General features: G+C 41.3%; 1 protein-coding gene across 1 annotated transcript in view; it reads left to right on the top strand.

Moving 5' to 3' along the window:
• The window catches only part of BNC2 (basonuclin 2), a 488,329-nt gene that overhangs the window by 125,613 nt on the left and 334,980 nt on the right, over nucleotides 1-27,736 (top strand). The window contains exon 2 of the mRNA XM_054987274.1: nucleotides 24,415-24,615. Coding sequence (XP_054843249.1) covers nucleotides 24,415-24,615 — 201 coding nt within the window. The remainder of the gene's footprint in view (nucleotides 1-24,414; nucleotides 24,616-27,736) is intronic.

Below are 27,736 nucleotides of genomic sequence, written 5' to 3'. Positions count from 1 at the left end.
GCTATGAATCCCCCACTGGGGACAAAGGCAGGGTATAAATGAAGTAAAAATTTTAAAAGAAAAAGCCAGCAGCTCTTTAGAAGGTTAATAGTAGGGATGGATTGCGAGGCCAAAATAGCACTGGAAAAAGGCTCTTCTGATGGCGTGGTAAGGGGAAAAAGACATTTAAAAGGGGAAGGGAAGGAGTGCCTCACCTCACGCAAAGTGGGGGCTGGTGACTAATGGGCAGTGGCTTCTGCCTGTCTGTCTGAGACAAGGGTTGCTGGCTTGAAATGGTGGCAACTTCTTCCCTGCTTAACAGAGGGCTCTTGCCCAGTTTATGGTGGACAGCAGGGACCCTCAGCTCATTTAGGGTCGCCCCATGATCTGGGTGGACTTGGTGGGACTTTTACTGGTGGTCTTAATGGCTAATCTGCCTCATTCCTAAGAATGGGGTATAGTGCACCATCTTGAATAGCATCATTGGTCCTGTGCAACCTAACAAATTTAACTGCAACATGGATATTTATTTATTTGTTTGTTTATTTATTCAGAACATTTATATGCCACCTTTCCACCCAGACAGAGTTTTCAAGGCAGCAAACAGCAGATATTAAAACTTCTAAAAATTAAAATATTATTTAAAATCTCAAAAACTAATTGCTAATTAGCCCTGATCTTGGATACTTAAATCTGGAGATTGGCGTCATGAACAGACAAGTTAAGTCTTCCTACACACCTGAACAATGCTTAAGGTTTGCAGAAAAATCTGAAATCTAAAAAAAAAAAAATTAGGGTGTTAAAAAAATGATGAAATGAGTTCCCATAGCTTTAACCAGATGCCCTTAGTGGCTGTTGCTAGGCAACCATAATAGTTCAGCCCATATTCCAGGCTTGATTTTTGTCAGGAAAAGGCAGGGGAGGGGGCAGGGTCCTTTCCATTGGGCGACTTGAAGCACTCACCCAGGCTGGGTTCCTTGCTACTGTTCAACAGCACCTCCCCATAAGACAGTGTAGTATAGTGGTTAGAGTTTCATAGTAGGATCTGGGAGACCCATGTTTGAATCACTACTCTGCTGTGGAAGCTCACCGGGTGACTTTGATCCAGTCACACACACTCAACCTAACATACCTCTCAGGGTTGTTGTGTGGATAATATGGAGGCAAGGAGAATGATGTAATTTGCTTCGGGTCCTCTTTGTGGAGAAAAGCAATGAAGTAAATTTATAATATAGATGAAGATGGCAGGGCAGATAAAAGGCAAGTTGTTCAGTTTGAAGGAGAGAAGGATGTAGGAAAAGGTGAGCATATGGAGGCTGCCGGTAGATGGGAGAGAGGAAATAGTGTGGGAAAGGGATACAGGGAACAGTGAAGTACCCCCCACCTCCATCCTTGCAGCTGGACCTGGCTCAGCCAGCACCATGCATCTGGGCCCAGCTCAGCTGGCACCATGCAACTGGACCATAGAGGAGAGGCAGCTGGGTGGGGTGGGAAAAGGTGAAGATGGGGGGGCAGCCATGGGCAGGTGGGAAGGAGAGAAGGAAGAAGGAAAAGGAGGAGAGGCTATGGGGGGCAGGGAAGGGGGAAATGAGATGCTCCCTGCAAATTCTTGTGTGTATCTATAAATACAGTGAGATATATATAAACACACACACACAGAACCAGGGAGAAAGCCAATAAGAGTTTACTGGGAATGTGGCAAATGAAACAAGAAAGTCTTCTCCCACCAATGCAAGAAAATGACAGAGGGAGACAGGTGAATCTCCCTGGGGAGGATAGTCCAGTCAATAAATTTTCTGCATAACAGCATCTGAACAGCAAGATGTTGGAATTTCACAAGCAGCTCCCTTATAGATTCACAATCATTCTTAACTTTACCTAATGGGCCAATTTGAAAAGTGTGTGTGTATAAAATTGGGAGATTGCCATGAGCATAGAAAGGAGTAGTTACAGCACTGGCTGCATGGACCATCTTGGGTTGGAACCTACATCTATTATGTTTCTTATTCGAAACTGATTCTTCTTCTTTAGACATTTTTTGCCCATGGATGCTGGAAAGAGTTCAAAAAGTATTATTTTCAGATACCCCTAGGTTCTTAGAGGAAGTTAATGTGGTTCAGATGTGAACTCAGGCAAGGGGCTTGTATTAGCATAGGCTTTGAGGGTATTTGGGGGCTGGAATGCACACAACTACATGCACTTACTGTCTGATAATAATGTGGGTAGGACATGAAACCATTGCATCCATAGTGCTATATAATACTGTATATTATACTGCAATATTTTAATATATATAGTACTGCAACATTTTACGTGACTAGTTCCTATGAAGTGCATTTTGGTGAATTCAAGCATGTTCATCATAAGTCCTCTCATAGGCTTGTAAATTATTTTGTTTATTTAAAGAAACAGTTGAAATATCTAAAAGAAATAATGTTGTGAAAGACAAAGGAAGATTATTTTAACCTTTTATATACCTTCATATATATTTTTAATCTTTTATATATCTTTTTACAACATTGACATTAAAAGGGAGATGTAATAGGTCCAGTTTTAAAGCTAGTTTTAAATGATTCCCACACCTTGATTTTTTTAAAATGAAGTCTCTATGCAGATTCTATAAGCTAGTGATGCTTCTGAATTTTTCTTGCAGATTTCTCCACATATTTTAAAGATCTGAAGTACCATTTCCAAAGATTACAGCATGGTATTATAGCCAGCTTCCTGACACTCTAACTTGCACTACCTCTCCCACCTTCTACCTGGATTATAGATTCCTGTCTTTTCTACTTCCTTTATCTGACGAAGGGAGCTTTGATTCTCAAAAACTCATCTAGTTGGTCTCTTGAGGTGCAACTCGACTCAAATCTTGGGGTTTTGGGACTCTATTGTTCCTTTTTATTTTCAAATTTCATTCAGAATACTGTGAATGACTAGCCAGCTTTCACTGTCTACAGTTCATTCATATGTTCATTCTGCAGTTCATTCATATACATTTTATTGATTGTACATGAGCATTAATAAAACACTGCAAAAAACTGATGTGATCATACATACAGTTGCGTCTTTATTCTGTATAATTTTCTGCTCACTTGCATGAAAGCATGTGTGCCTTGTCCACCCCCCCGCCAATCGGAACGAAGAGGCATACACAAGTATTGGGAACTAAAGGGCCACTTTATTAGCCTTACCACAACATATGTGTAAACATTGCAAGGGCCTAACTACAGTTCAGGCTCTGGGGTCACTCCTGGACCTCCGCCCTGACCTATCTGGGTGAGCCACCCACTGCCCCGGGTGCGAGTCATCCATCATATGGCTGGGACCCGGGTTGGCCAAGCGAAGCGGTTCACCCCTTTAAAGCTCCCCCACCCAGCCGTAAAGCTGGGGAAGGACTGGCTTGTCCAGGAGTTCTCCACCAGGGCATCTGTCCTCGCAACTGGGCCATAAAGCAGCCAGCTGCTCCTGCCAGATCCTAATTCTCCACCAGCCCACTCATTTCCCCCACCTTTTAACCTGCCACCGCTAAGGCCAAGCCACTGCTTAGGCTAAGCTCCGCTTAGTGCCCGACAGATGTCTTAAAGTCAACCGAGCCCTTGCTGCCTATCCTCCAAAATGTTGTGCCTTCCATCCCCTCATTAGAAGTAAACAAATTCGGCCCTGATGGGGGGGACCCCAGCCCCCTTTCCCAATACTATAAAGAGAGCTTTATGGCCTTAGCCTAGCCCTTCACCCCAATTGCAAGTTCCTTGCGCGCCACAGGCGGGGAGCCTTGGATTAAAACCTCAACCCAATGCCGAAGCTTCTTGCACATGCTGGCGGGGAAGCCTTGGGCTTCCTGCAAACTTTCAAACTTCCTGCACCCCAGGCAAGGAAGCCTTGGAGATCCATTGCACCCAGGCACAGGCTATGCGCCCAAAACAAAACCTCATTCCAAGCTTCTTGCACACACCCAGCAGGGAAACCTTGGATTTTATGCTTTTCAACATCATCATTGTTAGGAAGTTAAAACTGAGCCTTGGGCCTAAAACAAAACCCCATTCCATGCTTTTTGCACATCCCTGGCAGGGAAGCCTTAGGTTTTCTGTGCACCCAGGTGAAACCTTGGGCCCCAAACAAAGCAATGTTCCAAGCTTCTTGCACACACCCGGCGGGGAAGCCTTGGATTTCATGCGCACCCACAGCGTGAAGCCTTGGGCCCCAAACAAAACCACATTCCAAGCATCCACTCTGGGAATGCAGACCCCTGCTAGGCCAGTAGCAATAATGTGTGAAGCTATCTTCCCCTCAGATGGATGTAACCCATCCCTGCAGTCTAAGTACTCCCTACAAAAAAGTGAAAATGGAAGGCAGGGGAGGGGGGAGAAGACTAGGTAGGCCAGATGCCTGTAGAGGCTGAGTCTAACTCTGCTTTAGCTCTCCCAACTGAAAGACAACAGGCCCCAAATGTAAGTAAGAAAAAGCCTCTGCCAAACCATTGAGCCTGGCGCTAGGCATTGGCTCTCATCCTGGAGTTTGAAGGTAGCAAGCAGGGGAATAGCACAGCTTCTCCAAGGCAGATACTGCTGCCTAGCTCTGAGGGCCTTCAGTAAAACCAGCCTCAGAGGAGCTTGGCTGAGAGAGCTTGAGGTGTGCTCTGCTTAGACCGAGCATGAGGCGTAACTGCAGCACTGATGGGTGGAGTGGCCTTATAAAGCCTCCAGCTCTGCCCCTAGCAGCGATCCTGAAAGGCCAGGAAAGCGCCACTGCCTCTCCCTCCTCCAGGGAGGCAAATCATGGCCCCTAGCCACAGCAGCTGTTGCCACTGGCTGGGAATGCCACATAAGTAAAACACTGTACAAAAAGAATCTTGGTGAAATCATATACACTTATATATGCCCTTGGGTATGATCTGGAGACTACAGCGGTTCCAGAGTGCTGCTGCACGTGTTTTGACGGGTGTTCCTTATAGGACACATATTACACCAATTCTGCAGCAGCTCCACTGGCTCCCTGTGGAATTCCAGATTCGGTTCAAGGTGCTGGTTTTGACCTATAAAGCCCTAAATGGACTGGTACCAGCATACCTAAGGGACCGCCTCTCCCCGTATGTGCCCCGGAGAACGCTCCAATCAGCTGGAAAACATCTGCTGGTGGTCCCTGGCCCCAGGGAGGCTCAGTTGGCCTCAACCAGGGCCAGGGCCTTTTCAGTCCTGGCTCCAACCTGGTGGAACTCTCTGTCTGAGGACACCCAGGCCTGTCAGGATCTTCTATCATTTTGGCGGACCTGTAAGACGGAGATGTTCCACCAGGTGTATGGCTGAGGCCAGCATGAGATCCTCACTAAGTCTCGCACCAGCCTCCCACTAAGTGTGGTGTTATACAGTGTCCATCGGCCGGCTGCCTAACATATGGGTACAGCACGGGGCTATGTAGTGCCCATTCGTTAGCTGATCCATGTATGGGTTGCAGCACATTATCTGTCTGCTTCCCTCCCCCCTGTATGCTGATGGGCAGGAATCTGGAATTGACCCCATCTTGGGACAGTTATTATCTGTTATTTTATGATGAACTGTTGTTTTATGAATTGTTTTTAATATTTGTGTTATATCTTTTTAACTGCTGTACCTCGCCCTGAGCCCGCTTGTGGGAAGGTCGGGTTAGAAATGTAATTAATAATAATAATAAATAATAATAATAGATTAGCTATTTTTACATTATTTTATCAATGCACATCAGTAACATAAAGATGTAAATTCAGTAAGTGTAGAGCTCAGGGCAGAATGAACCCACAGAACAATAAAGGCACAGAATCGAGCAATTTACTGTGAACACTCACAGGGCAAGCTGATTTAAACAGCTGCAATTGATGTCTAGCTTTTATGGAATCAGGATTTTAATTCCATGACCATAGGGAGCATAGTTAAATTAAATCCTGAAAATTAACCATGTTATTATTTAGGATATTTTGGAAACGTAAATTGCAGGATGACAAATTGGAATTGTTTAAAAAATACAAATTTGGGAATTTACAGTGAGAAAATGACATTCTTCAGTGAAGTATTGTGCATACCTGTGCCAGTTCCACTGAAAGGGGAAAAACTCTGAAAAGTACAATTTTTTAAAACTAATAATGTTCCCTAATTTTTGATGTGTTCAGTTTTTATACTTTTGTGTAAAATGTCAAAATTAAATTGGTTTGGGGAAAATTAATTGGCAATAAGCAACCAAAATTAACTAGGACAGATAAAAACACAAGAAAGATGTTATTACAATATTAATGAAAAAATTACCTCTCCATTTTGTACTAGAGCGACTTAAAAAACAAGCTTGTAAATTAGGATAGGAGCTTGTAGATACTCAAAAGTTTATTGACTTGTATTGCCCTTCTGAGCAGCTTATAAATTATTTAATTGTCTGATGGATATGTGGCTACCTCACTGTAGGGCATGAAATATGCACTTCTTCTAATATACTGTAGGGAGACCTGTTTATAAAGTATTTAGTATTGGTTTTACGGTGCACTAATGACAACAATAGACCGTGAAGCTCAAAGATCAATCCCATCTTGGCCCATAATATTAATGCTGTTTGAAGCTCTGTGACATGTTTGAAGGTGCTTTCAGATGTCACAAAATCAGATTGTAGGTGACACCTACTCAGCTGATGCTTGTGATAAGTGAACAGTGGTCTCTTGAAAACTCCATGGCCAGAGGTTGGCAATTCTGTAGGGGGAAAAAATGTAGCAATTGTACACTGTCCTATGTTAACCAAGTAACAACTGATGTCACGTTTTGCAAATCTGGCCTGGTACATACCCACATTGGGCCAATTCTTGTAGCATGTCAAACTAAAGAGATAACTGGCCTTTAACAGAAGGAATTGGTGCCAATATGTGTCAGCATTACTGTCTGTTTGCAAGGCATATTTTAGTGGATGCCAAAACTGCAGATGAATCTCTTTGTCCCTGAGGTGGCTTTTGGGGCTGCTACCGCTGCTACTGGCCAGGTGATGGCATTCATTGTTTCTTTGTTCTTGAGAGAGGGAGAGACTGCTGAATATTGCTAATCAGCTTTCACTGATTATCCGTAAGGCTATGTAGACATCAGTCAGTTGAAGCAGTTCTGTATTCCATGAATGAGTTAATAAGAATAATTAAGATTTAATTTGTAATTTGCATATTGGTTAATGAAATGCCTTTGCAATGACTGAAAAATACATATCTTGTATAAAGTTACGTTTTATCTGCCTTGTAAGTTGTAAGGTATTGTCAAAAATTCATTATTAAACATTTCTATACAGTAAATAGCCTGATCCTCATTGTAGCCTCAGTGCGGGGATTCAACATGTGGATTGCTGCAGAAGCGTATTTTCCAAAGGAATGCTGAAAGTTGCTTTAAAAAGCAAAACAGTTGTTGAAATGAAGGCATAGATTAGTAGCAGAGCAAGAGCTATTTAGGAATATGATTTGAAATGTGCTAATTAGACATGGGCATGAACAGCATTACGAACGAAAAAAACCCACGAGCAGCCCGTTCGTCTGTTTGCGAACATGCTGTTCATGAGGCTCCATTCTAAATGAACAAGTGGTCGTTGCAAGCCTCGTTGGTTGTCTTCCTCAGCCCTTCGTCAAGCCAGACAGTCTGGGGCCTTTCAATTAATTCCCCTGGCAATGGCAGGGACTGAACTCTGTCTGAACTCCTTCTGGCTTTCCTTCTGGCTTTAACCCTTCAAAGTACTTCCAGCAGAGAGTCCCATTTTTGCCACTGTGAAGAGAAAATGACAACATAGGGGGGAGACCTATGCATCATGCCTTTCCTGGGGTGCAATCTCTCTAAAACTTGGGGGGTCTTCGGAGGACAGTGAGGACTGTGTCCCCTGCAAATTTGGTGGGTATTGGACATTGGGAAGGTAAGTTTGTAACCCCTCAAAGTAGCTTCCACCAGAGAGTCCCATTTTTGCCCCTGTGAACAGAAAATGACAACAAAGGGGGGGTACATGGATCATGCCTTTCCCTGGGTGCAATCTTTCTGAAACTTGGGGGAGGGTCTTCGGAGGACAGTGAGGACTATGTCCCCTGCAGATTTGGTGGGTATTGGACATTGGGAAGGTCAGTTTGTAACCCCTCAAAGTAGCTTCCACCAGAGAGTCCTGTTTTTGCCACTGTAAAGAGAAAATGACAACAAAGGGATGGACCCATGGGTCATGCCTTTCCTGGGGTGCAATCTCTCTGAAACTTGGGGGGTCTTCGGAGGACAGTGAGGACGATGTCCTCTGCAAATTTGGTGGGTATTGGACATTGGGAAGGTCAGTTTGTGGGGTGTTTAAAAGGCCCTGCCCCTTGCACATGGCAGGAAAGGACCCATTTAAACTATCAGCTGGCAGGTGGCAGGGGGGGAATTCCCTCTGCCACCTGCCAGCTGATAGTTTAAAGGGATCTTTAAGGGGCCACGAACAACAAACATGTTTGTGAACAGGGTCACGTTTATTACTGTTTGTTGTTCATGGATGGCAACGAACAACGAACAGCTTATTCAGGTTTTTTTATGTTCATGCCCATGTCTAGTGCTAATACATAAATGTAAGATCTTCAGCAAAAATTCAAATAAAGATTATTGAGTGTACTGGGATACAGTTGTCTAGTCCAATAGCAAATACATATATTTATAAACTACAAGACAGAAAGAGAAAAACTCAGGAGGAATGGCTTCTATATCTATACCTCTTATAGGAGAAAGTTGCTACTTTGCATGACTCTATATTTTCATAATTTGTATGACTCTATATTTTGGGTGTATGGTCCATATTTTTATTTTCATGAATTACTTCTGAAGAATGAAATCCTAAAGGAAAAGTTTAATGTGAGTGTAATAATCGCAGCTGATGCGTTCAACACTTTAGTTGAACGGATAGCCAGCTCTCCCCAAGTTATAAAAACTGACCTGCTTTTACCAGACCCTTGCTGAGGCCTGACACTGAAGAAGCGACATAGCTTAAAGCTTCATATCTACTGTTCATGTATGCTTAATAGATAGGCCTACTGGTTCTCAATAATTTTATCATCTTTCCCTATCATATTTTCTAGGATAAGAAAATAATTTATCTCCTTTTACCATGTTTCTATATGGACATTTCACTAAATTAAAACAGTTCTAGCTCATATTTACAAAACAGTCAGAAAGGCTTAAATTTTATATATATATATATATAAGTTGAATTGAGGCAGAAAAGTTTTACAGAAAATGGGCAAAGGAGAACTTAGTCAATAAGTAGAGCATTCTACAGACACAGATAATCCCTTATTCCATATATCTATGTGGGTTCCATAAAATTGTTTCTTTATTTCTGTATGTCTTTCCCTACAACAGCATCCAGTGAGATCCATGAGACACTTGGAGTAAGCCATCCTATGCAGAGAAGAGGCAATTCACCCATGTTTTGACCAGAAATTTGTTCATACCACTAGAGGGGTCTTAATACCACCAGTCACTAGACTGTGAAGATCCTACTCAGTGCAAAAAAAAACAAAAACAAAACCCAACAAAAATGTGATATGGCACTATATGAACTTAAAACTGTCCTATGGTGGTCATTATGTATTGAGCTGTACCGGACGAACTGGAGTTGCATGAATGCTAACATTTCTGATAATTAAAACCTGACAGCCACCTGCTGCAATCTCCAGAACACTTTCTTGGGAATCCCCCACTGAATAAAATGAAACTAACTTTTAAGTAGACCCATTTAGAATTACTCCCTTAAATGCTAGGTTCAAGACCACCTCCACCAGCACAGGCAGTGAGCCCGCTGGGCACCAAAATGGTCAGTGTACTAGTTGAATCCTCAGTTTGTCCTAATGCCCAACATAAGAACCTGTCTATGTTGTGCCTCTGTACAAAGACAAAAACTCAAAGTGGATTATGGTTACATGCTTTGTGTAAAAAATGTTAACCATACAAACCAGACTCACCTTATAGATGATAGGATAATTCAAGACCGGCTGTTCATTGTTAGCGGACTTCTCCTAAGAAGAATGAACCCTTCTTCAATTGGTTTGAATGGGAATCTCACTGCCTACTCATTCTTCCCAAAAGCACACCCCCAGTTCTATCGTGGCCGTTTAAACGGGTTCCAGCATTTACTGGCTTTTAAACTTGGAATTCTTAACTAAAATTCCTCCTCAAGATAACGATGTTACAGTTAGGTCAAAAGATTTTCCTTACTCCAGAGGGGAAACTGTCTGATCTTCCCTGTCAGATTCACACAGAAACTCTACTGAACTCAAAATCCTGTCAGCAACCATCATCCTGAGGGCTGGATCTAACTGGCCAATCAGAGAGAAGGGAGCAGTCAGGCTCTCATTCAAGGCAATTGTTAACCCTTCCAACTCTCTGAATGCTGCACTTAGAAATCTTCTTTAAAGTACATTCCATGACAATGGCAAACTATGGTTTGCTTAGAAATAGGTATATCTGAGCCACATATGAGGAGAGAGGGAGAAAGAGGGGAAAGGAGTGCAGAAAACCAAGATTGCCCCTCTCCTCACCACAGCTTTTTTGCACCTTCTTCGTCTCCATTTTTGTCCTGCTCCCTTTTCAAAGTTTATATTTTGTGCAATGAGAGGTATCCGTCTGTGTTAATTCTAATTATAGATAACCCATCTAGAGTTTCAGTGAAAATGTGTTTAGGAAGAAGATCAGGAACATTATATCTATAAAAGTGACACACCTTATAGCAATCACATGGCAAAGTGATGTCACAGCGTAGACAATGCAGACTTTTTTTTTTATTTTGCTCCTACTGCTGCTTGGAGCAGGGGCAGCCATAGTGGGAGGCTTCAGCAGCAAACAGGACCCCACCACACACACACCGGAGGAGAATACAGTAGACCAGAGTATATCAACTCTAATGTATCTATTTAAAGTGATGAGTGCAAACAGTGAATAAATATGAGCGATACCCAATTTCATATGAAATTGGATATTGTTCATATTTATTCACTCCTCCAGTGCCGGGGTGTGTCCTGTTTGTTTGCTGTTGTTACTTCCTGGAGGAGCCTCTCTTGTATATCGTGGGAGGCTTAGCAGCCCTATGGAGGCTGTTAGGGACTTACGGAGCGCCATGCTGTAACTGGACGGTTGAACCTGGGATGCTGTTCCTGTGAGTAATTTGTGCAATGAATAGGATTGACAGGCTTATGTACTTAAGTGTGTTGATTTGTTATGTGATCAAGCTGAACCACATGGAAAGTGTGATCAAGCTGAACCACATGGAAAGCAACTTGAAAAAGTTATAGCCCATCTGTGAAGCTCCACCATGCAAAAGTATTTTTGAGAGGGCTGTCTGTGAATGCCATGACATTTGAATCTCCTCTTAGCCATCTATCAAAAGCTAAGTGATCCCAAACCAATGGACAAGCATTTTGGAATCATTAGTATTTGGACATAAAGTTCTAAAAATATGTGTCATTATTTGAAATTGATTTTTGAATGCTGTTTTTTAAGTTACGAGAGTATCTTCCCAGTTATTAAAACCTAGGCAGAAGAAATGCATTATAAGTTTTACAGAAAAGAAGCAAGCTGCCAATATATTTTTTTCTGCAATATGTGGAAAGTTAGCAGTATTATCTGTTTGGCGTAAGGTTTTCTGTATGGATTCTTCCCCCTTTTTTCACTTAAGACATCTGTTAACATTTCATAGTCTAACAGATGTTGCAGAGCAATTCCGTTACTCACATTCTTGGGGGAAGGAAAATGCTGTTTGCTCTATGAAATGCCACCTCTGAACTGTTGTCATTGTGCCAGCTTTGTGTAATTTTCATATATCATATCCCTTGTCCTGGGAAGGATACATAGTCAATATTTAGCTTTAGCACTTTCAGACATGTAATTGTGGCTCATAGTTGAATTTGTGTGTGGATGAAGATTAAGAAGATAAAAACTAAACATGAATTCAAGGCTAGCTATGTTTTTTACAGTCTTATCAGGAGAATGCAGAATCATCTAAGTCTACTTCGTAGTTAAACTGGGATTTTTCACTTTTGGAAGGTACAGGGACTATGTATACACACACGGTGAAAGGCCTAAGCATGCTCCCGATGCCTCCTGATGACTTTGCACTTTTATACTGGGATGCTCCCAGTTAAAATTAGTCAAAGAGAAGCTAAGTATCAGAGAACTTAAAAAAAAATCATGTCTTGTTAGCTAACCTCAGAGAGCAGAAAACAAAATACGTGTTGTAGATTGATAGCATACTGAATTTCAAAAGTGGGGTTCAGAGAAATCCCTTTCAGTCGTGTTTGTGAATCCTTAAAACACAGTTCATAAAATAGGAATAATGATGATTTCTCTTGCATAATTGTTGAAAGTGTGAACTAGATGGAATGTACAGCAACTAGAATAAGATACATTACAATGAATGAGACATACATTTATAATCTATACAAGCTGTTATAAGTTATGCAGAAGGAGCAGTGTGGCTGTGCAGAAAAGATGATCAGACAGTGCTCCATGGGTTAGATCCGACAGGGGATTTCCATGGACAGAACCTACTGCCCTCCCAATGCTTGGGTGTGTGTGTGTGGGGGGGGGGGTCATTTGTGGCTAGAGTACATAGGTAAGAAAGCTGTGCTGACTAAAATCCCTTCTGTAGAAATGTCTTACGAATCTGTGATTGACTTTAAGTTGCCTAAATGAACTGCAATGAGCAAGGCAAATATTGGGATGATAAGATTTGAGGAAGGAGGAGATATTTTGTTCATTTTTTTTTCTACCATATATGTGAGTGCTATAATCTACTCCTATGTAACAACCAAGTGCTGGACTTTGGGACCTTGGCCCAAGTGATAATAACCTTGGCCTTCCGTGATGTTGCCTCAGTATCATCATGTTGAAAGGTTTACTGTCTCTGGACGTGCAAGTTTCCCTTAGTCCTTATGGATAGTGGACCCATGCTCTATGAATCTTTTCAATCCTCTTTTGAAGCCATCTATGCTAGTGGCTAACTCAACATCCACTGGCAATGAATTCTACAATGTAATTACTCATTGACTGAAGAAGCAGTTCATTGGGTGTTCCCAAGTTCTAGTGTTATGGAAAGGAAAAAAAAGTTTTCCATCTACCTACTCCACCCCATGCATAATTTTTAAAAATCTTTGTAATATACCCTCAGCCATCTTTTCTCTAAACTGAAAAGTCCCATATACTAGCTGTTCCTCATAGGAAACGTATTCCAACACCTTAATATGGCTTGCCTTCTTCTGAGCTTTCCCCAGCTTTGGAATATAGATTTTGGTGACCTTTATACCAAATGAATCCACATCCTAAATCTATAAATGGCATTGGCCATTTTATTCCTGACATGGAGTTTGCCCCTGCATTGCTTACAGACAATTCTAGGTCATTGATTAATATTAGCAGCAGTCCCAGTAGCGATCCTTCAGGGAATCAACTATTTACCTCCATCTATTGTGGGTACAGACGGAACTTCTCCTTAAATGAAGGTCTTGCTAATTTCTCTCAGTAGTTCTCTCAGCAACCTCCCTTTTACATAAATGTTGAACTTAATAGCGCTGTGGTCACTGTTCCCAATCTGTGCAACATAATCTGCATCTCTCACCAGGTTTTGATCTCTGCTCTGCTCTGCTCTGTGACCAAATGTTCCGATGTATAGTCATTTAAGATATCCAGACACATTGTCTCTTTGACATAATCTGATCACATATTTATCCAGCCAGTGTTAAGTAATTGAAGTTACCTGTTATTGCCACAAATTTTTCCTAGTCACCCACCTCCTTTATTTTCTTCTCCATCTTGAGATCACCCACAGGGTTATGGACAGGAAGGGTCTAATATTAAGCACCAGTTAAGAACATAAGAACATAAGCAAAGCCATGTTGGATCAGGCCAGTGGCCCATCCAGTCCAACATTCTGTCACACACAGTGGCTAGAAATCCAGTGCCATCTAAAGGACTGTCAGTGAGGCCAGGACACCAGAAGCCCTCCCACTGCCTTCCTTCCAGCACCAAGACAACAGAGCACCACCTCCCCACAAAGAGAATACCATCTATCTCTTGTGGCTAATAGCCACTGATGGACCTCTGCTCCATATATTTGTCCAGTCCCCTCTTGAAGCTGGCAATGCTTGTAGCTGCCACCACCTCCTGTGGCAACGAATTCCATGTGTTTATCACCCTTTGTGTAAAGTAGTATTTTCTTCTATCTGTTCTAACCCGACTGCTCAATAATTTCATAGAGTGCCCACGAGTTCTTGTATTGTGAGAAAGGGAGAAAAACACATCTTTCTCTACCTTCTCTAACCCGTGCATTATCTTGTAAACCTCTATCATGTCTCCCCTCAGTCGTCTTTTCTCCAGGCTAAAGAGCCCCAAGCGCCTCAATCTTTCCTCATAGGGAAAGTGTTCCAACCCTTTAATCATTTTAGTTGCCCTTCTCTGTACTTTTTCCAGTGCTATGATATATTTTTTAAGGTGTGGCGACCAGAACTGTACACAGTACTCCAAATGAGGCCTCACCATCGATTTATACAGAGGCATTATGATACCGGCTGATTTGTTTTCAATCCCTTTCCTAATAACCCCTAGCATAGCATTAGCTTTTTTTATGGCAGTCGCACACTGTGCTGACGTTTTTAGTGAGTTATCTATCATGACTCCAAGATCTCTCTCTTGGTCAGTCTCCGCCAGTTCAGACCCCATCAACTTGTATTTATATTTTGGATTTTTGGTTCCAATGTGCATTACTTTGCACTTGGCTACATTGAACCTCATTTGCCACATGGATGCCCACTCTTCTAGCCTCGACAGATCCCTTTGGAGTGCCTCACAATCCTCTCTGGCTTTCACCACCCTGAACAATTTCGTGTCATCTGCAAATTTAGCCACTTCACTGCTTAATCCCAATTCCAAATCATTAATAAACAAGTTAAAAAGCATTGGACCCAATACCGACCCCTGTGGCACCCCACTGCTCACCACCCTCCACTGTGAGAAGTGCCCGTTTATACTCACTCTCTGTTTCCTATTAATTAGCCAGTTTTCAATCCACAAGAGGACTTGGCCCTTTATCCCATAGCTACTGAGCTTACTTAGGAGCCTTTGATGAGGAACTTTGTCAAAAGCTTTCTGGAAGTCAAGATAAACAATATCTATCGGGTCTCCCTTGTCCACTTGTTTGTTCACTCCCTCAAAGAACTCTAACAGATTGGTGAGACAAGATCTTCCCTTACAGAACCCATGCTGAGTTTTCCTCATCAGCTTTTGGTCATCAATGTGCCCACTAATTTTATTTTTGATAATAGTTTCCACCAACTTACCCGGTATTGACGTCAGGCTGACTGGCCTGTTTCCATTTCAATGCAAATGAAGCCCATCTCGTTTGTTGGGTTTTGTTGCTGCAGACAATTTTCTAGTGCTTAACAAATCCAATCCTTTCTTCTCAGTATCCATGCATTGAGACTGCTGCCTGTTTCTCTGGCCCAGTACGTTGACAAGTAATCTAAATTTTTCTACCAGATGTGTACAGCTACATCCCCCGATGTCATTGGTACTGACATACACCATGATCGTTGACTCCTCCCTAGCAGTAGCTTCCTCTAGCTAGACAGTAGTATGATGTCTATAACTTCAGGCAAGTTACCATACAGTCAAGATCCCCATGACAGACCCTCTCTTTATATATAATAACTAGCTTGATGCCCGTGCTTCGCTACAGTATTTAACTACTTTAAATCCAGTTATAATATTTAAGTGTATGTAATATTTTTTGGTTTGTAGGGTTTTTTGAGTTGGTTTTGTAGTATAACAGCATAATACCTGAGCTTCACAGAGGTGTTTGAATAAAGCAAAGTGTGTTGATGCTGAAAACTGATGAAGTGAATTTTGAAATGCAACATTTATTGGAGAGATTTTAAAAGGAAAAGATTGTAGCGCAATAAATAAAGTGAAAAATACATACAACCTTTTTTTTTCTACTGAAGGACCTCTTTGTAGACCTCATTGGTGGTTTCCCTCTCAGGTGCTAGTATCACCAGGCTGCTGGGTGAGCTCACTCTGGAGCAGGCCATGTAGAACTGCCCATGTGAGAAGCAGTCCTCCCTCAAGTCAATTCCTGTCACCTTCAGTATCTGGCCCCAGGACTTGTTGATCGTCATAGCAAAGCAGACCTTGAGGGGGAACAGCAGTCTCTTGAACTCGAAGAGGTTATCTGATGGTATGCATGGTATGAACACCGACTCCCCCCAAAAACTGTTGGTGAACAATGTGGCCTCAATGATATTCCTGTGGAGGGCTTTCACTCATAGTCTGGTGCCATTGCAGAGTTTGGGTGGGCTGAGGTTCTGGACCAGCATCACTGGAGCCCCCACTTTGAGGAGAAGCTTGAGGGCTGGGAAGCCAGGAGGGTTGAGTGTGTTGAGGAACTCCACGGGGTAGTGGACCACGTCATCCATTTGCACCACTGAGTCCACAGATCTGTACATTTCTGCCCCTTTGAGGGAGTTAAGTTGTTTCATTAATGATGGCAGCCTTGTCATTCGTGGGGGTCAGAATGGTATGCTTGCACAGCCCATCCATGGACTTCTCTGTGATAGTGACGTGGCTGTTAGGTCTGCTAGGGTCATCACTACTGTGCCCAGGCCTGCAGGGATGGTCACCTTTCCCTTGGACTCGGGACTTACTGGTACTTGGCCACTGCTGCTCGGTGCACCGCAGGAGTATGATATGCATATTTCTTTGCCGCATCTCTAAGTTGCTTCCTCCTTTTAGCATTGGTATATCTTACACAGCATCTGCCAGGAGGCTTCTTGGGGGCAGTAAGAGATGATGGCTGCAAGAGGTGTGAGGTGGAGTTGGACTGAGGGGGAGGGGTGGTGTGGGCACTTCGGCAGGTTCATATGAGAGGTTCGCATTCAAATGGCCCCTAGAAAGGCCATGGACCATCTTCCCATGAACATTTAAAAACTCAGTTGCCATACTGACTTTTATATAAAATCCCTTTTCAGGAGTCTTGTACTGTCTTTCTTCCAACTGTCTGCAGTTTCCTTTACCTGATTTTTACCTCAGAACACAGAGTTCCACAGCTGACCCATCAGTGAGTGGGAGGGTGCAAGCAGGCAGGAACCTGCTAGCCACACAGGAAAGCCAGGCCCCATGGGGAAATTGGCAACCCTAGAAGGGAAGACTGGAAGGTGTATTTTTTACCTCAGGACACATTCATTGACTCCCAATAGCAACTGTATACTCTTTAGAATGTTGGGGAGATGACCAATCAAGCCACAAATGCAAGTGTCCTCAGGGAAGAGTGGCAGTTGGCGGGGGGGTGGGGAGAGGAGCACCCTGCCAGCCACAAAGGGAAGCTGTATCCCTATGGGACAACACATTTTACCCCTTTTAACCCCCTTAGGAGGTGAATTTCTTAAAATCCCTTCTTAGTGAGCGTCTACATCACAAAAGGAGTGGTCACCCCAAATTTCATGCTTCTATGTCCAGAGGTTTGGGCTGGGTGTTGATGAGTCAGTCAGGACACTTGTCTTTATATATATATATATATATATATATATATATATATATATATATATATATATATATATATATATATATATATATATATATATATATATATATATATATATATATATATATATTTTCAATCTCCCACTACAAGGAGGCTACTCCCCCCTACACCAGAGAAGTACTGTAGGCATTTTTTTCTTTGTTGGCCTGATAACCTCCTATTTCAATACTTTCATTCTCAACAACCCCAGAGCCGTTGTTAGCATGAGCGTCAGATAATTCCAGTAGTCATATACCTCTCTGCCTCTTTCATTTTCTCAGGGTCAGCAAACCTAACCTGAAGTAAATAAACTGGTTTCTCCCCACCCCTCTGCTGCTTTTCTTTCTTCATGAATGGTATTGTTATTTAAAGCTGTTCAAATGAAGGATAAGGTGCTCACCTGGAACTGTACAGATTCATATACTGAGAGTATTATTAAACTCATCTCCCACATTAGCTTCATCTCCCTGAACTCACACAGGATTCCTTCTTGAAGCCCCCCCCCCTTTTTTTTCCCACTGGGACTGTGACACAGTGGACATGGAAGAGTGATTAGGATTGTGTAGGCTGTATTTAGGTTTAGGATTGCACTGCTAGAGAATAATCCTAAAGAAGTCTAGTCATAATCCTCCAAGTCTGTTCAGTGTGGCTTATTCCCTGGAAAGTGTTCTTAGGATGGCATTGTTTCTTGCTTAAAGCATGGACTCCCCCCTCAAACTTCCCTGCCAAATTGTCACAAAGAACTCTCGGTATCCCTGTTCACTCACTCCTTGGAAATGCGAGTGCCTTCCTACAGAAGTCGGATGATCCAACTGAGCGCTCTGGTTTCATCCCCATGCCTCAGTGTCTTACATCAGAGATGGGGCCCATTCCCTGCTGTTGTAGCCATTGGTAGTGTTGCACCAAGAGGAAATTCCTCTGAGCCGTTAGGGTTTAAAGAAGGGTAGGAAAAACACTACATGCTCTAGCTACGCACCCTAAGGTCATCTTTCTTCCTAGAACCAACACAGCAAGAGACTTAAATGTTTGGTATTTTTCAAAATGCAAATTGAGAATAGATAAGCCAGTGCATGACCGTATTAAATTTCCTGTGATGCTCTCAAACACCTGCAATAGGTCAAGCTACCGTCCTACTCTCAAAGAAGGGGATAAAACCAAAGTATGGATTACAGGTAGGGTTTCCAGGTCCCCCCTCCCCAAGGTAAAACTCAGTGTTTATATGTGGGGGCTGGGAGGAGACAGGGGGCTCACTTGTGCATGTGCGCCCCCATCCCCACATGATCACATCATTTCTAGCGCAACCTTGACATGATTGGTCACTCCAGGGCAGGTTTAGTAAAAATTGGCCAAAACTATATTTACTGAATTTGCCCTGGCACAACCTGTCCATGCTGGGTCAGGCCAGAAATGATGTCCAGGCCTGATTCCCTGTGAGTGGTGTGCATGTGGGGAATGGCATCCCTACTCATAGGATAGTATGATTAGACTAAAACCTTTTCCAAAATACTAAAGACTGACAGCAGCTCTTCATCCTGCTCAAACGAAGCCTGGCCCTGGTAAATCTTTACTGACCTATAATGTGAAAACATACATGTCTGCATTATTCTGCATGAGGATGGTTTTTCTTTCTGTTTGCTAAAACATAATTCTCTTGCATTGAACCATGTCCAAACACACATTTAGAAAGTTATCTAAGCTTGGCTGTTTAGATACAAGTAAGAGCTGATTGTCATGCGCTGCAGAGGACCTTTTTATTATTTTGGCAAGAACAGGGACAGTTTTGTCCTAGCAGGCCATTAGATGAATACCAGAGTGTGTCACATGAAAAACCAGTGATCTTTAACCCAGCAATCTATTTAACCAAGCCTAGAAAATGAATAGTGAATAAGGAAAGAGCAAAGGCCAGTTTACTGTCATTACAGATTATAGAATCTGTTAACAGCTGCAGCAAACTGAACTCTGGGAATTACAGGTACTGTAAGTCTCTGACGCATACAGAATACTTAGCAAACCTGTATATGGCTGGGAAGCTATGCTGAATGGTGTGCTCCATCCCTGCCAATTAACCCAGGCATTTATGAACTAGTAGCAAATGCAGGACTATATATTGTGGGGATAGATATGCTACAACTCCTTCATTCTGAGGTTTGTTAAAATATGTAGAAGGAGAAACTTCTGTATCTTTCCATTCTTTGCCTTTCCCCTTTGTGCAATATCCCATTTTCAGGGTTATACCTGTGGCTGATTTTGCAGTTCCCCCTATCTAAGTCTGGTTCAAGTGGGCAAGATGGGAAACTATATTTCTGTATTTCATCACAGCTTGGCATGTGTTCAGCAAGCTGCTGTTTTTGAACTACAGTGTAGGTTTTGACTATTAGACATAAAAATGTATTTATTTACAAAAACTTCTGTATTGCTTTAGGCCAACGGCTCAAAGCCAGCGAAGAAGAAATCGTAAAATAGGAGTGCTCTTTTAAAAATATTGTTAAGGTAGTATTTATAAAAATGCATGGCCACCCCAGTGCATTTTCCTCCTAGAGTGCTGTATGGGACACTTCTTTGTGTACAGTTTAAGCATTTATAGTGAACTCCTAGATTTTAGGAAAACAAATACTGTACAAATCAGTAACATATGAAAATGCTGCTTGAATAGCATAGTCTCCCCACCGCCTTGTTATTTTTCACTAGTTTTTCCCCGTTTTTCAGCTAATTTTTCTATAAATATTTATATAAATATAAATATAAATATAAATTATATAAATATATAAATATATTTTCTATAAATAAATATTTTCTTGATTAGTGTCTACAGTATTATAAGACATTTTACATAATATTGAACCCTGAAGATTGCACATGTTGCACTTACTAACATGCTTCATATTGACAAACTCACACAAGCAGAAAGGAATAAAATGTTGTTTTTTCTTGTGAAGTATGAAATGATATTGTTTTAATTTAGTAATGTTTAAACTTGGCTCTGATACCGGATAAAGGATTTTGGGAGGTTTATCTGGAAATATGCTATGAATACAAATGGCAGTGATCACCTGGTTGTGGTGATACCAGTAAAATTTAAAGATTAATTAATTAATTAAGGACACCACCAGCCATTTTATATTTCTGTTTAGGCTTAGGAAATCATTTTAGAATTCATGAAGAGTCCAGAATTTGAAGAGATGTGATTGAATGAACTGAAACTTAATAGGAAAAGTATTTCTAACAAAGCACCACTGAAGGACCCATCAATCTCATTATATATATGTATATATGATAAATCTCATAGGAACTTTATCAAAGACTACTACTTAACACAATCAAGATATTTTTAAGAATTTTAATAGCTAACTAGAAATCTGTTAAAGACATGTAAAACTATACACTTTGCAATGTTGTTCAAAAATATTTGGATAGTAGTAAGTTCATGGTTTATGCTGCTCATTTATAGTGTTTGTGAGTACTGGAGGTGTGGAAAATAAGCTCCATTGTCTGGTGAATTTGTGAGTTAACAACCATCACCTATGCTTCTTGAGACAGTCTGTGAAAAAAAAACTGCCTGAAACAATGGGAAATAATTAATTTCAAAGGGAAATATTAACATCAAGGATTTAACTGTGAGAGTATTATTGGAAAACAAAGTAACATGTCAGATTCCGCCTTTGTTTAAGAAGATTAGGAGGAGGCACTGCAGTGTTACAGAATTCCTGCACAGAAAGCACTTCCTCATAGGAATGAGTGTACAATTATATGTTCATTGTCATGTGTGTATATTTTGGTTATTGTCACACAGTGAGAACTGGTGCTGTTTCTCGCTGTGCGAGCACAACATGTATATTCAGCAAAGCATACGTTGTACAGTCAACACATGTGACCTTCTGCACACGGGTTGCGTGCCAAATGCTTTACATGCAGTAATTTTGTAACGTTTGAAATATCCCTGAGGCAAGGTGCCACTGCGAGACTCTTGGTTTACCGACCCTCCCCTCCCCCCTTATTACTGCAGATGTTACTCTCATCTCTTAAGTGACTGATAGCTTGTGTACCATTCTACAAAGATAGCTGGTATGTGTTCCTTGACTTTTTAGTTCTAATATGTCTATTAGAAGTATTATTGTTCTAATAGATGTATGCCATTAAACGTACTTAGTGGTGAGGAATGCTGCAATATTCTGTTCTGTCGGTTTCCTCTTTATTATGTTAGCAGTCACTTTCTTCCTCTCTGGTGTATTCTCATTGCATACTATGATGTGGCCACTCCATTCTGGGCTTCTTCCGATGCCATGCTCTGCAGCTGCTTTCCTTACCTCCCGTAGGTAGAATTTTGGCTGATGCCTGGGCAGACCAGATTTGGATGTATTAGCTAGTCAGCCTAATAACCCCGTACAGACTGTATTGATTTTCTAGGAGAGAGTTTATGAACTAAATAAACTTGGAGTTGGTGTCTTAATAAACTGCTTCTCTCAGACTGTCACATTTAGTTACAGAGCTGTGCAGTTTAGGGGGGAAAAAGGCTAATTCTGTTACAGATTGTTCACAGCAGGGTCTCCAAATTAGCCCTTTGTTTTGTAATGCCACCTTGCTTGGGCTCGCTTTGAGCACATTTCTCAGTTTTACCCTAATGAGTTGCAACACTGATAATGTGGCTGATGATCTTTCATTGATTTCACTATCACTTGCTTGTCTGGTAATTGATCCGTTGCTGAGCCTCTAGTTAATTATATCGGCTTTGACATGGCCCAGTCCACTGGGAATTTCAAGTCTTGCAGAATAACAGTTTTAATAAAAGAGTCTATTACTGCAGGTGCTTGCTGCTGCATGCCAGTTGATTTTGTGTGCGTGTTTCCCCCCCTCCCCTCCCCTTTCCCCCCCCCCATCTCTCTGGGAGTGGAGAGGATTGCAGGACAGGGAAGGGGGGGGAGAAGAGGTGGGGAGACAGAGCGCAAGAGATGCAGAGAGGAGCAGAGAGGAGGGAGCTAGCTATTGACATTGTCCTTAAGCCTCCCACAAATAACAGCCATTAGTGGGAAGGTCAGGAGCTGAGCAGGCAGCTTGACTAAGGCACTGAGTACCACTTCAGAAAGCAAGAGGCTAGCAAATTTTAGAGGGAGTTTAAGTGGGTAATAGCTAGCTGTAAAGGTACAGCCACTGTTGGCACAATTGAGTCATAGGATGTCCTCCCCTCCCCCTCCCCCCCCCCCGCCACCCTCCTTCCATGCAACAAGAATATTTTTATTGACCACAAGTGGACTTAATATATTTTAAGGCAACAGTTCTTTGGGCTCTTGTTTTTGTTTCTCAGATATTGAATTTGCAGCTTTTGAGACTTTTTTTGTGCTTAATGGTGGTGAACTAGAGGGAAGTTTAACAGAAAAGCTTTCAGGAGATGTAGGATCTAAAGGGGAAGACACATTTGTGTCAACATAGTGTATGCTTTCTCATCTTTTCTCATTGCACACTAATGACACAAGGCTGCCATTGAAGCTTTCTTGCGATTCTTTTGTTGTTTCGTGTGAGAGTAAGGTTTATTGTTGTTCTTCAGTTAAGAAAAAGCTGTGAGAGTGGTACATTTGTCCTCTAAATTTGTAGATTTTATTAGAAGATGAATGTTCCTTACACTTTAAGTTGAGAAAAACTAGTTTTTTTTTCTTTTAACCTGACTTGTTTTTATGAGAGGGCATGAATTTTGTTTTACATTTTTGAAGTTATAGTGTTTATGTAATCCATGTAGGTGTTCTCTCTCTCTCTCTCTCTCTCTCTCTCTCTCTCTCTCTCTCTCTCTCTCTCTCTCCAGTGTTTCCTCACAGGATAGAAAAATATGTAACAGGATTAGAAAAATTCTGAAAGAAAAAATACTATCCTTTTTGCTGGATGGACTGTTTATTCCTTCATTTCATTCCTTTCCCTCCCCTTTGTGATTTGAAAGGTGATCTTATATTCCTCATCTAGGAACTTAAAAAAAAAATTCTACTTTTGATCTTTATGGAAAAGGAGAAAGACACTCCTCTGCCCTCCGACTTGGGCTCCTTGAGGCATTTTAGGCAGTTAACAGGGGAAAACCAAGATGTGAGAGATGAAACATACATGCAGTTTTTCTCCCGTTTTATTTTTAAAAGAAGTTGGAGATCATCTTTTTTCCTTCCACATTCTCCTTTTTGGGTAAGAGCTTTATTGTTTTAAAATTTGGGGATGGAGCCAGGGGACTACGGCAAGGTACTTATTTACAACTAGTATCTTAAAAGAGGGAGAGAGAGAATCTCCAGGCCAACTTTTGTGTGCCCTCCTGCATGCCTATTGTTTCTTTGGGTGAGCAATTGGTTATCCCTCTCCTCTCCTCTCCCTTCTGTGTTAGGAGGTTTACAGTCTGTGTTTAATAGGCAAGTGTCAGCAATTACATGCTGTTCTTGACAGCATTGTTGAAGAAAAGCAGGGAAAGGGCCACAGCTTGTTCTTCTGAATTCACTCCGATCAGCATGCTCCTTAGAGTGTGCGTGTGTATCAGTGTATCTTAAGACCGAGAGGGGGGTAGTGCACAATGTCATTTGGTGCCTGACAGTGGAACAGTGCAGTTTGACTCTCTTTTTGCTCTGCTATCCAATGACATCCAGTGGCTGAGAGTATGAAGCTGATGGTTGGGTCTCCTCAGTGCCTGCCTGCACACCTGACAGGCAGCTGTTAAAGCCAAAGCAAAGCGAGCTTGGGGAGTCACTGTCTTATGTATAAATGATAGGGGGTAGTATCTGTGCAGAAGGTGCGAAAGAAGCTCTGGCCCCCTCCCCAAAGCCCCCCTTCCCAAATGAAACGCACGGTGCAGCTAGCTTAACTACACTACACTCCTGCTACTGGCTGGCAAGAGACTCAAAAAAAAAATCCACCTTCACTTTTCAGTCAGAAGAGGCAGAAGTGGATGTGAGAGACAGAGACACTCAGAGACACACAGAGCGAAAGAGGGCAAGAGACTTGACTTTAAGAGACTCCTGCACTGACAACTCCATGCAGTTCGGAACAAGAACGGCAACAACTGAACCTGGTTTCATGGGGACATGGCAGAACGCTGATACTAACCTCTTATTCAGAATGTCCCAGCAGGTATGTTTACTTTACTTTAATGCCACATGTTGAAGTGTATGTCTGTCGGTCTCTCTTCTAAATGTGTTTTACTGTCTTCTGTCTGCATTTCACTTTTGTTTAAATTTTACACTGCTCAGTTTCTGAAGTGTCATAACTAAGTTGTTGGAATGTTCATGCTTACTTAGCTTCATCCCTGAGGGGACCTTTTTTTTTTAAAAAAAAAAGAACAAAATTATAAAACTTGATATGGCTTTAAAATAAAAGTTCCTTTTTAAAATATGTAAAAGTTTTCTGAACAGAGCATTTAGTCATGGTAAACTGGTTTGTTGCCTTTGTTTGCCTTTGTTTCCATTCTTCCTTCCCCCTCTCCCCCCTCTTTTCATAAAGGAAAAGTATATTGCTATCCCAGGGAAAAAGTCCTTTCTTTGTCCCCCTCCCCGGAATATGCTAAGCCCCCATATCAAAACTGATACTCAACTTTAGGGGGGCCCCTCAGAGCAGCCTAATTGAGTTCAGGTGGCAGAAAACAACGTTATGCAGTCCTGAGGAAGGAGAGAGAGAGCAGTTGTGCTGGAATTGCTGCCAGCAGAGAGCTGAGGGTCGTTAGATGAGACAGTTTCAGTTGCTGGTCTCTCTCTCTCTCTCTTTTTCTCATAGTCACACACACATACTGTTTCTGTGGAGCTGTGTTTTGGCGTTTTCCCCAGAGCAGTTCCTTCACCGGGGGCCGCGTTTAAGGCAGCTTGGTATGGCGGTTCTGACGGGAAAGCTAAAATGTTACTGCAAGGCCAGTAATAACTGATAATTAATCACAGGGGCTGCTGGTGTCTCTGTACCACGCACTTGGTGATACGCATCCAGCGTGCTGTGGCTACTCTTTCTCAACCATTTGGCTCTTCTGCATTAAACACACACTCTCTCTCTCTCTAAAATCCTCATCTCTCTCTCTCTCTCTAAAATCCTCATACACAAAAGAACGAAACTTTGCATTTGAACTGGACTCCAAATCAAGGGTTGGAGAAAAGTTTATTTTAAAACATGGCACATGCCAGGGAGGCATGATTCAGAAAAGGAATTGCCTTTTGGAAAGTTGCTTTGTATTCTTAACACCAAAAAGTTGTGAAACATTGTTACTGCTCAGAGAATATTTTGCTTTTCAATGATAAAAAAAAATATGAATGAATTCCATTAATGTAGAAGTGCTGTCATTTGTATCTTGGCTATAGCTATAGCAAGGGGTAGCTACAAATTGCTCCTAGTAGTTTAAAGAATTTGCTATGCAGTGATTAGAGAAGAAATATCTCTGTATGTAAATGTATATCATCATAAGCTAATCATGGGTGTCTTTTATAATGTACAGCAGTTGTGTACAGAATAGAGTTAAATAGCTTGGCTATTTTCATAGGATGCCTGCATTCAAATAAGGTATACTTAGATCTATCCTGTAGAGGGACCCTGCTTACAGCTGATACCAGCTTACTGTACTGAAATATAATCAACATAAGCCAAATAAGCAACTCCTTATATGTGATGCCTTACTCTGCAAGTATAACACACACAAAAATCATAGTTGAAAAATACACTTGTATGGGACACTAATATATGTTCAACCATCTATGTGCATTATTTCCTGCATTTAGGTATTTTTCACATTCATTATCTAGTGAAAGACTGGAAACCTATCCTAACTAATCTTATGGGATTTTGTGTTCCCCGCTTTTTAAAAATACTACTTTAAATATTCAAGCCAAATTATTGGGTTTTCATTTGCTTTGGCAACAAAAGAGTTAACTCTGCCAGAACATGATAACAATCCATTGATAAATTGCTGCTGAATCACATACATAGCATTAGATTGCCCGTCCGCTCTTAGTGTTTGACTTTTCTAAACAGAGTTAGGCTGTTACAGTTTCAGGAGATGCTAGAAATATTAGAAAACACAACATCATAAAGAGTAGGAAGGAAGAAATATAAGAGAAAGAAATCCTGTTGTGTAGAATTTAGTTATTGTAGTGTAGAAAATAGTTATTGGACAATTACAATCCCATTCACAGCTGAGCTGTTGTTTTTCTATTGTTAATTTTGCGAATGCATGAGCATCTTAAAATTGTTTTTCTTTTTCCTTCATTACTGGACACATATGGTCATGTTTATTTTCTAAGTCTGTTTTGGGAAAAGAATAATAATATGTGTAGTGTATGGCTAAATGCATGGCAGATGCTTTATCAGTGCGGATCACTCTACTGGAATATACACACAGACACAGTAGGGTTGTAAAGGTGGTAACGATGAGCATATTTATGTCGAAAGTGTGTACTTTGCTTTCATGTCCATGGGTTGTAAGCATATTGCCTGTCCAAGACATGCTGCCCAGATGCATGCAAGAGTTTTGTTTCTTTTTCTTTTTTTAAAAAAGAGGGTAAGTTAATTCCACTTGTAAAGGATAACTTTTTAAAAATTATTCCAGTTGCTGAATTGCTGTTAAGATTTACTTGCTCGTTTGCTAGAGCACCTGAAAATGTGCTTGATGACCATAAGTATTATGCTTGAAGACCATAAAGTATTATAAGTGTGTGATGTGTTCATTATTTTTTCCTCATTTTTTGTAATTGATTTTTTTTTAGACTTTGTTTGGGGAAAATATGCAATTTTATCTTTATGTTTGCTATTATTAATCCTTATTCAAAAGCAGCAGTAGTTGATACACAAAGTACTTCCATTGCAAGTAAAAGTTTTGCAATGGGTATAAAAAATGTTTAGCAAGACATTTGGATACCTTTGAATATTTTTCAAAGCCATGACATATATGCAATTAACTACTATAATTCCTCTGTAATAAAATATGTTACTGCCTTCAGGTTGTAGTAAAATAATAATTTTAATTTCAGGTAAATTTCTAACCTAGTCAAAGAAAGCCACAAAGCTGCATGGCAGAGCACTAAAACCTTAGTTTATACTGTGTTAAATCTTTTTAAAAAGAGAAAAATAATCGTATAACTGCAAAGAAATTTTTGGCAAGTTTTTATGTAAGTCAGGTAATTTGTACATTCTTATTTATTTGTAATGTTCCGTCCTCCATTGTGGAAATGTAAATCATCCTCGCCATAAGATAAATATGCATGGTATACAAAGAAGGTTT

This window comes from Eublepharis macularius, chromosome 8, assembly GCF_028583425.1.
Source record: "Eublepharis macularius isolate TG4126 chromosome 8, MPM_Emac_v1.0, whole genome shotgun sequence".
NCBI lineage: Eukaryota > Metazoa > Chordata > Lepidosauria > Squamata > Eublepharidae > Eublepharis > Eublepharis macularius.
This window is presented reverse-complemented; position numbering and strand designations above follow the sequence as displayed.